The sequence below is a fragment of the Colius striatus genome, chromosome 7, assembly GCF_028858725.1.
Source record: "Colius striatus isolate bColStr4 chromosome 7, bColStr4.1.hap1, whole genome shotgun sequence".
NCBI lineage: Eukaryota > Metazoa > Chordata > Aves > Coliiformes > Coliidae > Colius > Colius striatus.
The window spans coordinates 11,200,713-11,215,361 of record NC_084765.1 but is presented as its reverse complement, the minus strand read 5'-3'; the positions used below and the strand labels follow the sequence as shown (position 1 = coordinate 11,215,361).

The 14,649-nt window shown below is 43.7% G+C and overlaps 1 protein-coding gene across 1 annotated transcript in view; it reads left to right on the top strand.

Moving 5' to 3' along the window:
* The first annotated feature begins 7,607 nt into the window (after positions 1–7,607).
* SWAP70 (switching B cell complex subunit SWAP70) overlaps positions 7,608–14,649 on the top strand; it is a 40,232-nt gene continuing 33,190 nt past the window's right edge. The window contains exon 1 of the mRNA XM_061999643.1: positions 7,608–7,791. Coding sequence (XP_061855627.1) covers positions 7,693–7,791 — 99 coding nt within the window. The 5' untranslated portion in view covers positions 7,608–7,692. The remainder of the gene's footprint in view (positions 7,792–14,649) is intronic.

Sequence of the window (14,649 nt, the reverse complement as noted above, 5' to 3'; positions counted from 1 at the left end):
TCCCTTCTGCCTCAGTATAAGTTGTTCATTATCACAGACCTAAATAACATGTTCTGTTTTGTTGGGATGGATCTGTATTAGTAAGTGTAGAACCTGAAAAACTTACTACTTTTTTTTAACATGAAGTTGTAGACAAACTTTACCTCCACCTAGAAATGGAGGTAGACACTGCTTGCGTATTTGAAAATAGAATTTCAGTGTCATAAATGGCATTACTTCAGACTGTAATATTGCAGATTCTCATGATGAAAAGCACACTTAGTCACCCTATCCTTGTTGAACTGGCAGGGTGAGTCATGCATTGTTTGACTCCTTACTAGGTCACCAGCTTGACCTTGCTTTTAATGTGTGCTTTAGTCTCCAGCAACACCTGCTGGACAAAATAGTCAACTGTACGCTACATTTTTGTCTTCAAGGGTGTGTGTGCTAGTAGAACACTCAACTCTGATTGTTAGAAATCACCTTGTTCTGCAGAAGTGAATGAGCATTATTCATACCTGAGCTGACGCTCAGGTAGCTGGGCTTTTATTTTTTTCACGTGCACCCACTCCCTTGATTCTGTAGGCTTGGAAGATGCATCCTTGTGATTTTACCATACATGCGATTCAGTATATAACTTGTAAGTTTCGATTGATATTAGGAAGAAGTTCTCTGTGAGGGTGCTGAGGCATTGGCACAGGTTGGCCAGAGGCTGTGGCTGCCCCATCCCTCACAGTGTTTGAGGCCAGGCCATAGTAGAAGGTGTCCCTGCCCATGGCAAAGGGATTACAGAAGATAATCTTTAAGCTCCCTTCCAACCCAGACCATTCTAAATATGAGCCAGCAATGTGCCCTCGTGGCCAAGAAGGCCAATGGCATCCTGGGATGCATCAAGAAGAGTGTGGCCAGCAGGTCAAGGGAGGTTCTGCTCCCTCTCTACTCTGCCCTGGTGAGGCCTCATCTGGAGTCCTGTGTCCAGTTCTGGGCTCCTCAGCTCAAGAGGGACAGGGAACTGCTGGAGAGAGTCCAGTGCAGGGCCACCAAGATGATCAGGGATATAGAACATCTTTCATATGAGGAAAGACTGTGGGAACTGGGGCTGTTTAGTCTGGAGAAGAGGAGATTGAGGGGTGATCTTATTAACATTTATAAATATCTAAAGGGTGGGTGTCAGGAGGTTGGGACATCCTTTTTTTCTATAGTAGCTAGCAACAGAACAAGGGGTGATGGGATGAAGCTGGAACACAAAAAGTTCCACTTAAACATAGAAAAAACTATTTCACTGTTCAGGTGAGGGAGCCCTGGCACAGGCTGCCCAGAAGGGTTGTGGAGTCTCCTTCCTTGGAGGTCTTCAAGACCCACCTGGACATGTTCCTATGTGACCTGATCTAGGTGAACCTGCTTCTGCAGGGGGGTTGGACTAGATGATGTCTAAAGGTCCCTTCCAACCCCTACCATTCTATGATTCTATGATTCTGTGCATGTGTGCTACCTATGAATATCACTGCTATAGTTGTGCATGAGGACTCTGGACTAAAGCCATGGCCAGCAAGAGTCAAAAGCAGGACTGTTCCCTTCCTGGATCGTACTTGCTTTCAGCAAACTGTGTAAACCATCTGAGAGAGCTGTGAGCTCCCCCATTTGGAGACTGCCGAGCTGACACACGGGTGCTCCTCTCAAGAAACACCGCAGAAAGCAGGAAGAAGCAGCAACGGAGTGGGACAGCACATAGGAAATTAAGGTCTCACTTCTGTTTAAATAGTTGAAATTGGATTAAGATGCTATCTTCCCAAAGAATAATGGGATTGGGGTAGGGGAAAGGGAGGTACCCTGAGGAAAGAATACTGCTGTGCCTAATTAAACAGGAAGCAATTTATTACTGTTAACATGTTGCTCAGGGATCTGAGCTTAAAAAGTATTTCAGATTCTGGATAGTCTTGAAAAATCTGAAGAATTGTTTTTAAAAGTCTTTGTTTTGCCAGTCATTTGACTCACTTCTAATATGCAATATCAAACGGATTTCTGACTCAAGATGAAAACAAAATAACTGGTCTAATTATAATTAATGATCTTCTAAATACACCTAAGGTTACTGCCATATAGGTGGGCTGATGGACATAAGAACTGCTGCTCTAACTGAATTACCATTTATGTACAGAAGATTCTGAACGTTCAGCCTTCATTCTGATGGAGATGTTCATCTATTAATTGTCACAACAGAACACATGACTAATGAAAGCGTTCAGGCAAGGTCTTCTGCAGGATAGGGACAGTGGGGCAGGAAAAATACCTTCTGCTCCCAACCCTCAGTAGTGTCACCAACCACTACTCTTGAGGTTTCCTCTTGTCTCTTTTTACTCTCAGCTACTTGACTGTTGTTTAGCATAGAATCTCCCCATGTATTTGTTCCATGCCTTAGCAAATGGGATTTTAATCTCCTTTTGGTCTTGTAGACACCGAGTCAATATTGATTGACGGTCTTCTACACTAACTCTGCTTAAATGGCCTTTTCTGTTGACCATGTCTCTCTCCAGTTTCCATGCTAAAACATGAGTTACTGCAGATGGTTACTGCAGTACAGACCTGGGATTTAATTTCATCTTTCTTTCTGCAAGTAAAGTGTCTGTGGTATTCTGTTCTACAGTGAGTTCTGTAACTCGGTGAGAAATACCTTATCAGCTACAAGTGCAGTGAGATGTGTGTTACCAGGGAGGAACTGAACAGTAACTTAATGCTCTGTGGTTTACCTTTTACATTTCTTTTGTGAAGTTTGAATATAAATGCATGCATTGAGCATATGTTTAGCAGAAAACTATAGTAAAGTAGGTGTGCTTTACTGGAATCACTTCAAAGATTGCTCTAGAAGTCTTACAAGTGAATGGAAATGTTTATTTTTGTAGGAGAGACTGAGCTGCCATTCTGATTCAGCATCTAATGCTACTTCCTGTTCCACCTAAAATAATTGTTGTGCTTCTTTTCTACGCAGTTTCACTGAGAATTTAAGGCACATGTGTAAGGCCAGAGGTAAAACTTAAAACTTTTCTATTAATTGAAAAGCATTTTAAAATAATAGAAAAGCCTTATTCCTCAAATGGCTTGAGGACTGGATTACAGTGTAATATATACTTACTCTGTGTGTGTATATATATACACACACACACACACAGTGTAATATACTTACTGTTTTCTACATGGTCCCTCAATGCTTCCTTGAGATGGTTTATGGTGAGTGAAACTAGTCTGTTCAGAAACTGTAACGCATCAATCATGAACGTTTGCTTTAGTTTTTATTTTCTCCTGAAACATTGCTGTGAAATGGTGGATACTGAAAACATGGTTTGCTACAAAGTTGGCTTAATGGTCTTCAATTTCTGTTTGTTTTAATTCATTTTCTTATGGAGACTGAAAATAACTTGTCTTTCCGCAGTTCAGGAAGATTTTCTCTAGGCTAACAATGACCAGAAAACTGTGAGCTGTTGATGTGTCTGAGTTCTTTCCTTGATGGCATTTTTACTGACTCAGGGGCACAAAACAAAATTAGTAACTGTTCAGTGTGCATAAATGCCTAACAAGGAGTAATTCATCTTGTGCGGGGAGGAGGGAGAGAGAAGTGATTGACCTCTTAAAGTTAAGCCTCAGCAAGGTCTAACTAAAGTTTCTTCCTGAAAGCATGAGTCACTCTAAGAGGCTGTGAGCCAGTTGTCCCTCCCTGATCTGCTCACCACCCTTCAGTTGTGTTTTTAACTGTGGTAGGCAAACAAGATTAGAATAAGCACAGATTTAAAATAAAGTTGCTGAGGTCTCAGGCGACTTTCAGGAAAGCAGAAGTATGTTCAGTTGTGTCAGAACTTACTTGTTTACCATGCAGGCGATTCAGAGTTTATGTATCAAGGGCTTCATGGTTAAATGTGATAGTTGTTAGTTAATATTCTATGAGTTATATGTCAGTCTTATCATCAAAGGGTATAATGTAAAGTCTTTGATAAGCAAAGACTCAGACTAGTACATTAAAACAGAAGAGTTGCTTTAAATAACTCATGCTTAGGGTGTGGGTGCAATTAGTCCTGTAACTTTTGTTAAAGTTATTTTGGGTGAGCATAGAAAACAAAGGTTTTGTTCAACAGCAACTTCATGTCTGCATATGAACTTCAGTTTAACTGGTTTTGCTCAATTCGTTCATCCTATAAAAACTATTTCAGCTATTTATATAAACTATGCTTCTATAAAGTTATGTACTAGTTCTGTGCATAACTTGGAAGTATCTTTTTTTATTAAGTTACCAAAAGCTGGAGCAGCTGAAGCCTATGTTAACTACTCATTTTAATGAAACATTTAGACATGGCTGTTAACCTATTGATTTGGAGCTATTTATATTCTCAATGGAAAAGAAGTCCTATTCTGGCAAAGGATATTAGCATGTCATTTAAATCAGGAATAACAGAAGTCAGCAAAAAGAACTGAGAGAAGCACACAGGTGGGGTTTTTTTACAACTACTCCATGAGGCATTTTGTTTCATTTTTCTACTGTGTGGTTTTTATGAGTGGCCAGAAATCACTGAACTCTCTTCAAAACAGAAATTAAGTCCCTGCCATGAAGAGATTCATATGTGAACTGTCTTAATTGCTTTCCCTCAGTGACATTTCACAGAACTTCACTTTTTTCAATGCACTTTGTGTTTTCTGTATTACTGATGACCTTGTGGTTGTTCAGATGCCAAACAAAATAGTTTGTTAGGTCATCTGCATATCTGCATATACAGGAGTTGCCTTCTTCCTCATTAAGTGGAATAGCTGTGGTCAAACTGGAAAAGTGCTAATGTATTCCAAGATGATAGCTATTTCTGGTAATAATGGCTATAATGTTAGCAAATCAAGGCCATTAAGAAACTGAATCCAATTAATTGTTGATGTTAATTGTATGGTTCATACCATCCGTCTTGAGGAAAGAGCATAAATAATTGTTTGGGGATTTGAAAGTCCTGAATAACCTATGCAGAAAAAAAGCTAAGAACTATGGCAGAGGGGGAAGGCTGTTAGGATATGCCTGGTCAATAAGATAGATAGGTTGTGTTTCTCTAGTGTGCTGCTGAGTTACTATGCACCAGTACAGGCTGGGGATTGACCTGCTGGAGAGCAGCTCTGCAGAGAGACTTGGGAATCCTAGTTGATAATAAACTAACCATGAGCCAGCAATGTGCCCTCGTGGCCAAGGCCAATGGCATCCTGGGATGCATCAAGAAGAGTGTGGCCAGCAGGTCAAGGGAGGTTCTGCTCCCTCTCTACTCTGCCCTGGTGAGGCCTTATCTGGAGTCCTGTGTCCAGTTCTGGGCTCCTCAGCTCAAGAGGGACAGGGAAGTACTGGACAGAGTCCAGCGCAGGGCCACCAAGATGATCAGGGGACTGAAGCATCTTCCTTACAAGGAAAGGCTGCAGGAACTGCAGGAGTCTCCTTCCTTGGAGGTCTTCAATACCCACCGGGACACTTTCCTATGCGACCTGATCTAGGTGACCTGCTTCTGCAGGGGGTTGGACTAGATGATGTCTAAAGGTCCCTTCCAACCCCTACCATTCTATGATTCTCTGCATCACAAGAGTGTTTGTAACTTGCTGTAAGAGAGAAGACACTAAAGAATAAAAATCACTGGAAATCGGTGGATATTTCTAGTCTCTAATTTCCTGCAGAGAGAAAACTCATTTCATGAGTTATCAAGTACAAGAATTAAAAGTGCTTCCTTCTGCAAAATTTGCTGTCTGCTCATCTCTTGTGATCCTGACCAGAAGACCACTGTGCATTGAGGATGAGTGATCCACGTAAGTTAGGGCTGTGCCTATTTGGCATGTGCTGCACATCCAGCCTGGCCACCACTTCCATGTGGGGCCATGTGTGTCCTGTGGCTGGGGCATAAATTTATCTGTCTGATTGTATCAGAGGAGCCTGTGGGCATCTCCTGCATGGTGCCTGTGACTGTACTCCCTGTGTGGCCTGCTCTTTATCTGAAAATGCAGCAAGAGGTTCTCTTGTTAACATTTTCTGTTTGGCAATAGAAATGATGTATAGAGTTGTTTCCTTATGTGCTGGTTTGGGCTGGGATAGAGTTTATTTTCTTCATAGGTATGGGGCTATATTTTGGATTTGTGCTGTGAACAGTGTTGGTAACACAGGGATATTTTCATTACTGCTGAGCAGGGCTTACATAGAGTCATGTTCTTTTCTGCTCCTCACCCAACCCCACCAGTGAGGAGGCTGGGGGTGCACAAGTTGTGGAGGGACACAGCCAGGACAGCTGACCCCAACTTATCCCAGGGGTATCCCAGACTGCATGGTGTCATGGTCAGCATATAAAGCTGGGGGAAGAAGAAAGAAGAAGAGGATGTTGGAAATGATGGTGTTTGTCTTCCCAAGTACCCGTTACACGTGATGGAGCCTGGCTTTCCAGGGGATGGCTGAGCACCTGCCTGCCCATGGGAGGTGGTGAATGAATTATTTGTTTTGCTTTGTTTGTGTGGCTTTTGCTTTACCTGTTTTAATCTTGATCCACAGTTTTCTCACTTTTACCCTTCTGATTGTCTCCCCTATCTCAGTGCAGGGGACTAAGTGAAGGGCTGTATGGGGCTTAAGTTACCGGATGGGGTTAAACCACAACGCCTTGTAAGAAAATTCTATAATAGCTTGAATGACCAAAACGGTGTAACTTTTACATGGTCAGGATCTGTGTGATGTGCCACACCTTGATGCTACGCAACTCAGGGCTCCCAGCACATGGAGTAATACCAGATGATTTGTGCTGTCCTCTCCGTTATAGTGTTGGCTCCAATAAGTGGCATTTAGGTGGTACTTGGGGTGCCTTTCTTATGGGGATCATAATGAACAACCCTCACCTGGTGCAAAAGATACATCTTGCTGTACCTGCCCGATAGCTGCACTTTCAGAATGCTATTTTTGTTCTGACAGTGCAGCTGAAGGAAGACTAAAACTGGACAAAAAGACAAATTTTCCATGTTTGTTAGGTGTCTGAAATTTGGCACTTTAATGAACACTTATTTCACAGTACACAGCTCACAATCAAGTTCTCAGATGCAGTATTCAAAGCAATGTATATTGCAGCACTACCTTCTTGCCATTTCTGGCTTAGAGGCAGCTATATTCATATTCTTAGTTGAGACCTACCATGAAGAAATCTGCCCGAAAGCCAGGCAGTGTGGAGACCATCTCAAGTCCTCACACAGCAGTTGCTCTCACCCTTCTCCAATCTGAATCTAGAACGTTTAAGAGTACTTAAGACACACACAGCTCACACCGAGTATAACCAAACGCCTCTAAACATCCCCAAACCCCCGTAACCCTGCCTCTTCTCCCTTGCCAATGCTATCCCGTACCGCTGCGGTGAAGTGTGGCTTTGTTTAGCCCTCTCGCCGTTCTCTGGCTCGCAGTTCATTCGCTCCGCTGTAGGCCGCTGTCCCCGCGCGTTGCTTTCCGCGGTGCCTGGGGCTGAGGGGCCCCGCGGCAGCCCCTGTGCCCGGCGCCTGGCGGCCCACCCCGCCGTGCCCGCGCCTCACGGGCGGGCGGTGCGCGGCGGGCGGGCGGGGCCGGGCACCCGCCCCCGGGGCGGTGCGGGGGCGGTGGCGGCCGGGCCGCGCCGGGCCGGGCGAGGCGAGGCGAAGCGAAGGCAGAGCGGCGGCGGGAGCGGGGCAGCGGGAGCCGGCGGGCCGGCCATGGTGGGCCTCAAAGAGGAGCTGCTGAAGTCCATCTGGCACGCCTTCACCGCACTCGACCTCGACCACAGCGGGAAGGTCTCCAAGTCCCAGCTCAAGGCAAGAGTTGGAGGGGGGGGTCCGGCCGTGGGTAGCGGGGAGACAGGGATGGCGAGCCCAGGAACGCGGTGTGGGGCCGGGGCCCGATGTGGATGTGAGGGGCTGTCGCCGTAGGTGTGAAGGACTGTGACATGGGCCTGGGGGTCCCTGCCAGCCGCCTCCACAGTGGAAGTCGGGGTGCCGGGGGACATGAGGCCTGAACGGTCATGCTCGGGGCTGAACCAGGGGCCGCGACTGCCTGTTTTCAGACCTCCCTTGGGGGCCATAAATTGCACTTTCTTCATTGAGGCTGTCGTTGGTCGCATGGCATTGCCAGTCACTGTGGCTCCTGAGTGCCTCTGTCCCGCAGGAAGCTTGCACGGGCTTTTCCTTGGTCTCAGGGAGCTCTCAGCTTATTTTCATTCTGCCCAGGCAAGCACTTCGTCATCCCCGAGATGTCAGTGCACAAACCCTTGCTGTGCTCCTAGTCTGCTTTCAACCGCGTGTCCTTGGTACCCATTCTGACCAAAATCTTTTGTGGAGTAGCCACAAGGTCCTATCTATAGGGACTGGCTGCATCCAACTGAAATTCATAGCTTGCCAAGGGGAGGATGAGGTTCTACAGAGCTCTCTTATTTGGATATAAACAGGAGAACTAGTCAAGAGACTCCAACTGTGCCATTCTTTCCTTAGCTTATATGCTGAAGTAATGTTTTTGCTCTTAAAAGAGCTCTTGGGCAGCGTACTGAATCTAATCTCATCTTGGCCCTGCTTTACGGGACTGCCTTGGCCTGGGAATAATAGCAGGAATCTGGCTAAATAAATATTTTGAGTACGAACGCAACACCTGTTGACATTTGACACTGTGGATCCTTGTTCTGAGTGCCAGAGTTGTGCTGGCTGCAGCAATCACCTGAAGTTTGTGCTCTTTGTGGCATTAACTGCAGGAGCGAGAGTGACCGTGCTGTGGGTGGTAGTTCCAAGCATGATCAGTCGCTAATGGACCTTGTTTTCAGCATTATGTAATAAATGTCTTCATCACGCAATGTGCTGCAAACGGCAGCCTCTTCCCCTTCTCGTTTTTGTGGCTGGGGCCAATCTGCTGTCTGTGAGATAAAGCTCAACTCAGACAGAAGTTACCGTGAGGCAGGAGTCAGGCAAGAGGCCAGACCTGGCAGCGAGCTGAAGCTGAAAACGTGTTCAGGTCCCTGGTCTTTTACAGGTGGTGTCATGAAAGTGACTATCTGTGTTGCAGGACTTCCTGAAGTAGGCTGCAGAAAGGCACTTTTTACCATCCCACTTTTTAAAGGAGTCCTGTTCTCCTGTCACACTGTATGCGCTGCCATGACTTGTGTGTTCTGTGCAGTCATCCAGGAGGTGTTGGCATGCTGGGTGGTGAAGAAGCTGGCGTGGTTGCACAGGTGCTGGGGTGAATTAAATGGTTAAAGAAGCAGGCAGGGCGCTGGTGGGTTTGTACAGCTTGCTTTGATGGAGTAAAGTTAAAAAAAAAATAAAAAGAAGTGAGGAAATTAACCTTTCCCCTCTTTACCTGTCAAACATCTTCCTAAACAGTTTTGATGTTTCATGCTGTCAATCTGTGAGAGGCAAAGGAAGAAAAAAAAGTGTCTTTGCGAGTCTGCGAAGGTCTGTCTGTGATGCAAAGACTCCTGAGGGAAGGGGCAACTGTGGGATTTGGGAATGCAGAAACAAATCTGAAATCAGGCTGCTGCCTTCTCCTGTGGCCACCAAGAATTAGCTTTCAGGAAACATGAGAAAGGGTAGAGAATACTCTTTTGTAGGGTTGTTGTGGCAAGTGATGAATGTGCTGTCAAACTGATAGGCCTACTGGGGTGCAAAGGTGTACATTGTGGCAGTAGCTCCACATTGATACAGGAGAAGGACAGCAAAACAAGTTGCTGACTGATTGATTTAGGGCTATGTTGTGCCAAGAAGGTATTTCACAATAAAGTATTTCTTATCTACACTACCATGAGGAAGATGTAGCACCCCTATAATAAAATGGAGAGATGAGGCTTTGAGGTAAACAAGTTAGTAGAGATCTGTGACATTAGAGAAATATGATGAACGATTTAGTGAAACTGCTGTTAAAAAAACCCAGCAAAAATCTATTTGTTTTCTGAGAATAGCATGTGATATTGTAACTTGCTGAACTCTTCCCTCCTGAATAAGGAAACTTACTGACAACAGAACTTTGAGTGGGATAATCCAGTGTAAAATACTGCCATCATGTTGCATAGAAGGTCTTAAGTATGACATATCCGTTGTTAAGGAGAACCATTTCTGGTTTCTCTACCTAGAAGTGATCTTTGAAACGTTAATAAAAGTAATTGTTATTAATTACTGTGAGAAAAATTAACATGTTATATAGCCGAGGCCCCACTCTGAAGGGTTTGATCACGCTTTGTATTTAATACACCTAGAGGAAAAGGATGAAGGTGAGTGAATTGGGTCTCTTTCATAGTCTGGAGAATCAGCAAATGCTTGGAGGGAAAACTAGGACTTGGTATAGTAAGCATTTCATGAGATGTCTTTTAACGGTTTATATCTTTTATATGTGGTCTGAGCTGCTGAGAAAAGAGACAGTCAAATCAGTCCTCTCTGTAATTTTTAATATTATCTTCTTCCAGTGTGCACTGGTGAGTTTTTCTTACCTAAATACTAATCTTCAGAAGTTCTACTGGTATGCTGGCTGCAGGTCTTATCTTTTGTTTTTTCTTCTATATCAGCAAAAAGATTTGTGTATTCTCTTTTTAAATTGCCCCTTTAAGTGTGGACACAACCACAGTCTGTTCCAGCACTTTCAAACACTGACGTAGCAAGGGTGCAGTGTAAGATTTGTGCATGCAGTTATAGCTGCTGTTGTGGTTTGAGTACAAGCTACACGCAGATATTTGCTTTCCTATATTTAAATCCAATTTCCTCTTTCTTGCAGTCTGCAATTTTAAAGTGGACCTTTAAAATAAGTTTCTATAACATGCCAGCATTTGATCTGCTTTTCATCCAGACCTTGAAACACAGTGATTTTAAATGTAGTTACACTTAGTAGCTGGCAGTACTCCTTGTAGTGCATGTGTATGACTGGATCTTGGGAAGAATGGCATACCAGTTAGTTTTTACACTCTCTCTGGAATCTTTTCCTTACTTTGCTTTGTGATTTGTCTCTGCTTAGGCAGTGGGATTATTTGGCTGGTTTGGGTTTATTTTGTGTGCTACCACTGGAGTGGATTTTCAGTCTTGAGTTCCTGACATGGTATCTGCAGGACATGGATGGTGAGCACCTGGTGAAAATATGCTCTCATTCCAGCCCATAATATATGAGTGACCAAAGTTACTAGTCAGTCTTACAATTAAAGAGCAGATTACGTTTTCTATCTAGGATGTTACAGGATTCTTATACTTCTTGTCTTTAATTTGCCATTTTACTAAATAGGAAGTCAGTGGCTGGTTAGAAGAGGAAGAATGGTGTAATCATGGGCAAGAAGGACAGTCTGAATGGAGAGGAAGACCTCGAACAATGTAGCAAGGCAGTGGAAAGGTTGAGAGCCTGGGACAAGTGGGCAGGACCCCAGCTGGACAATTGACTTTGTCCAACAGTGAAGGATGGTAGGAAATTAGTCATTATGACTCACTATGGAGACTTGTACTCTCATGGTATTAGAAGGTCTCAGAAGCATTTGTGTTTGGGTAGCCATGAGCAATGGTGCCTGGGAGGTGCGAGGGGAGGGATGCCCCTCTGCCAGAAGAGCTGGTAAATCAAGGCAGCTTGTAAACTAAAAGGGGAGGCATTGGGAAACAACGGCGCCATGAGAGAATGCGCTTGAGAGGAGCAGCTGCCAGTGCCATCAGCAGCCCCTTTAACCTTTGTCCTTGAGGTTCTGTCAGCTGGTTTCAAGGAAGATGTAAAAGAATGGCAGGGTAGATGGAAAATGTTTACTAGGAGCTCTTAAGGGCTGGGAGCTGCAGGGCAGAAAGGCAATTCTCTTGGCAATTGGATGATTGCAGGCTGGGATCAGTTTGTGATTGGGGGCAAAAAGGGATGTGCTGATACTGAAAGAAGGAGGAAGTGTGAGACTGTTGAAAATAGTGACAAGGGGTCTGTGAGTACCCAAGAAGGGAGCAAATGATGGAATGGAGAAGTGATGTGGGCAAAGGGCTCTACTGTCGCAATGTGAGCTGGTGGAGGTCAGGCTTGAATCCTTTCATCTGAGTGGGAGAGTGATTGTTGCACTAACCCCAATATGAAACAATGAGACTTTGAATGCAGCATTTGCTACCTGAGTAGACATGGAAGCTGTACGTTGGAGATGCTGTGATGCAAGAAACTGTATGCTTAGATGCACCCTGTTTGAAAAGACTGTTTGCCTGTGATGGGGAGCATATACAATGCTGGTTTCCATACTGGTCAAAAAAGGAACAGGGGATGTACTTGTGAGTAGCTTTATTTTGGCTGGCTAGCTGCTGACATGGATGTCAGGAAGAGATGAGCCAAGAATGTCTTGGAATGAATTCACATGAAGCCACTGAATGGAGCTGTCGGGATCTGCGATGCCAACATTTAAAAATCTTACAAAGAGACGGGGGAGGGAGAAGACCCCACTGAAAGATGGAAAAGGAAGAAGAAAAAAGCACTGAAGAAACTGGCAATAGCTGCTGTAGGATTAGTCTGCCCTGTTAATGCTCCTACTATCATCTGGGCCAAATTTTCTGTCACTGAGCAGTAAGTAGTCTAGCAGATCTTCCTTTCCCCTTTAGAAATGCAGATCACTTTTATGGACAAGGTTAAATGGAACTACTCAGACAGTAACAATTCAGCACGTGCTTAAGTTTTGGAAGAACAATGTTTTGGAAAATGGGAGCTCAGAGGGGAGCAACTGTGGTGGAGCAGAGCTGGAGATCCGCACTCTTAGGGTGGAAATCTGCACTCCAGGTAACGCAGCATGAGACAGGCCATAAATGAAGTAAATCCAAGGTGTGTAAGAACTTTTGATGTTCAGCTCACTCGTTTCATCCAGTTATTTACATTTAGAGCAGAACGCCCTTCAGTATTGCCACTAGGCATCTTTCTTAGGAAACTTTTCATTGAAGACAAAACAGTTGTGCTGGTTTTGTGAGCCCTTTGCACACCACTTGTACTGCCTTAGGGACTACAGTTTGGGGACCAACACTGGTTCCATTTGCTGCAGCACAGAGATGAGTCTCTGGGCTGGGGTAGGGATTGGCTCTGGTAGGTAGATTGTTAAACGTGGCATCCAGAGCATAATAAGTGCTGAAAGAAAAAGCTGCCTAGCAACCCTGTGGGCATGGTGGGGAATAATTCTTACTGGTGCAAAACTTCCTCATGGTTGATGGAGCTTCTGCAAGGCAAGGTGATTTTTGTACTCCAGTTAACCTAGTACTCTGCTAGATATTTTTTCTTTTTAAAATTGATCATTAAAATAGAGTATATCATGGTCCAGATAATGTGACCTGAGAGAACAAAACAAATGAAAATGAGACCTCAGTGCAGAATTTTTCAGGCTTAGCCTGCAACAGAAGAATTCAGCTGGCACTTGGCTGTGTTGGAGAATGGCAGGCTTTGGCAGGCGCTGAGGAATTTCCTGAGTTATGAAAAGAGAGCACTGGGCACAGGAGAGATAAGGCAGATCTTACAGAATGATTGAAAGTGGAATTCTTTCCCGGTAAATTGGTCATTTGATGTGGAAAACCACCTAAGTTTCTGAGAACCCAAGCACAGGAAGAAGGCCAAAAAAGGGAGAAGAGAAACATGTAGAAAGGACACGATAAGAAAGTGTTTTATTGAGATACTTTTTTTTTTAATAAGGTTAAATCAGTTGTGCTTTCAAAGTACTTTTATTAGCTGAGTTTTCTTTTTAGTTATTAGCAGCTACAGTCTGGTTGGAAAACTGAGATCATCTTTTTCTCTCAGAAATTCAGGAATCCTTCATTCTTCCACAAATAATCACAGAAACCTTAAATAGAAGGGGAAACACGCATGATAGTACAGGTTTTTTCCCTCCTTATATAAATCATATGGACTCAAATACTTGATTTGATGTGGTAGCTGAAAACAAAGACAGGCTGAAGGGAAATATACTGTTAATGGAAGGTAGTGTGAAACGTGATAACTTCTAAATACTGTTTTGCTGCTCTGAGGAATACAGCTTTTGTTGTAATATGAATGATGCTACTGTTTTTCTATTTTTAAACTTTTGCCCCTGGTTAGCTCCAGTGGCCTAATGTTAGCATATGGCAGGGAAAATACCTATTTCTGGTGGAAATGTGGGCATTTCAAAAAGGAAGTGTAACTTCGGAGGTGTGCAGAGAGGAATTCTCCTATGGATTGAACTTGCTTCTTGGTCTGTCTTTGTAGGATTTTAGACTAGGTGATGCTTAGACTCTGCATGTCTACTTTTCTTATGCATGATAAGGAGTGTACATTATTTTTATGTAGGGATGGGAGCCCAGATGTTTGAAGTGTGTGGCATGGGTTTGATTTCCTAGACTTTGATGACTTTAGATTTTACTTCTTGTTTTGCAGCTACTCCATCTCAACTGCTTTATGCCTGTGAGTAGATATATAATAGATCCACTTATAAATTTTCTGCATGTCTTTTTACTGCTTTCTCTTTGCATTGTTTTGGTCTGGATTTTTTTTTGTTATTGTTTTAATTTTATATTGCTCAGTGAAAACGTAAAACATATGCCAAAATTCAGTTGCAGTCTGTGCCATATAGTTGTTGACTTGACAAAAGAAAAAACCCCATAAGCAGCATGCCTTTTCAAAAGATGCAACCTGTTTTACCTCTGCCTTACTACAGAGGTAGTAAGTAGTTTTGTTTTACCTGTATTTTTAACTTT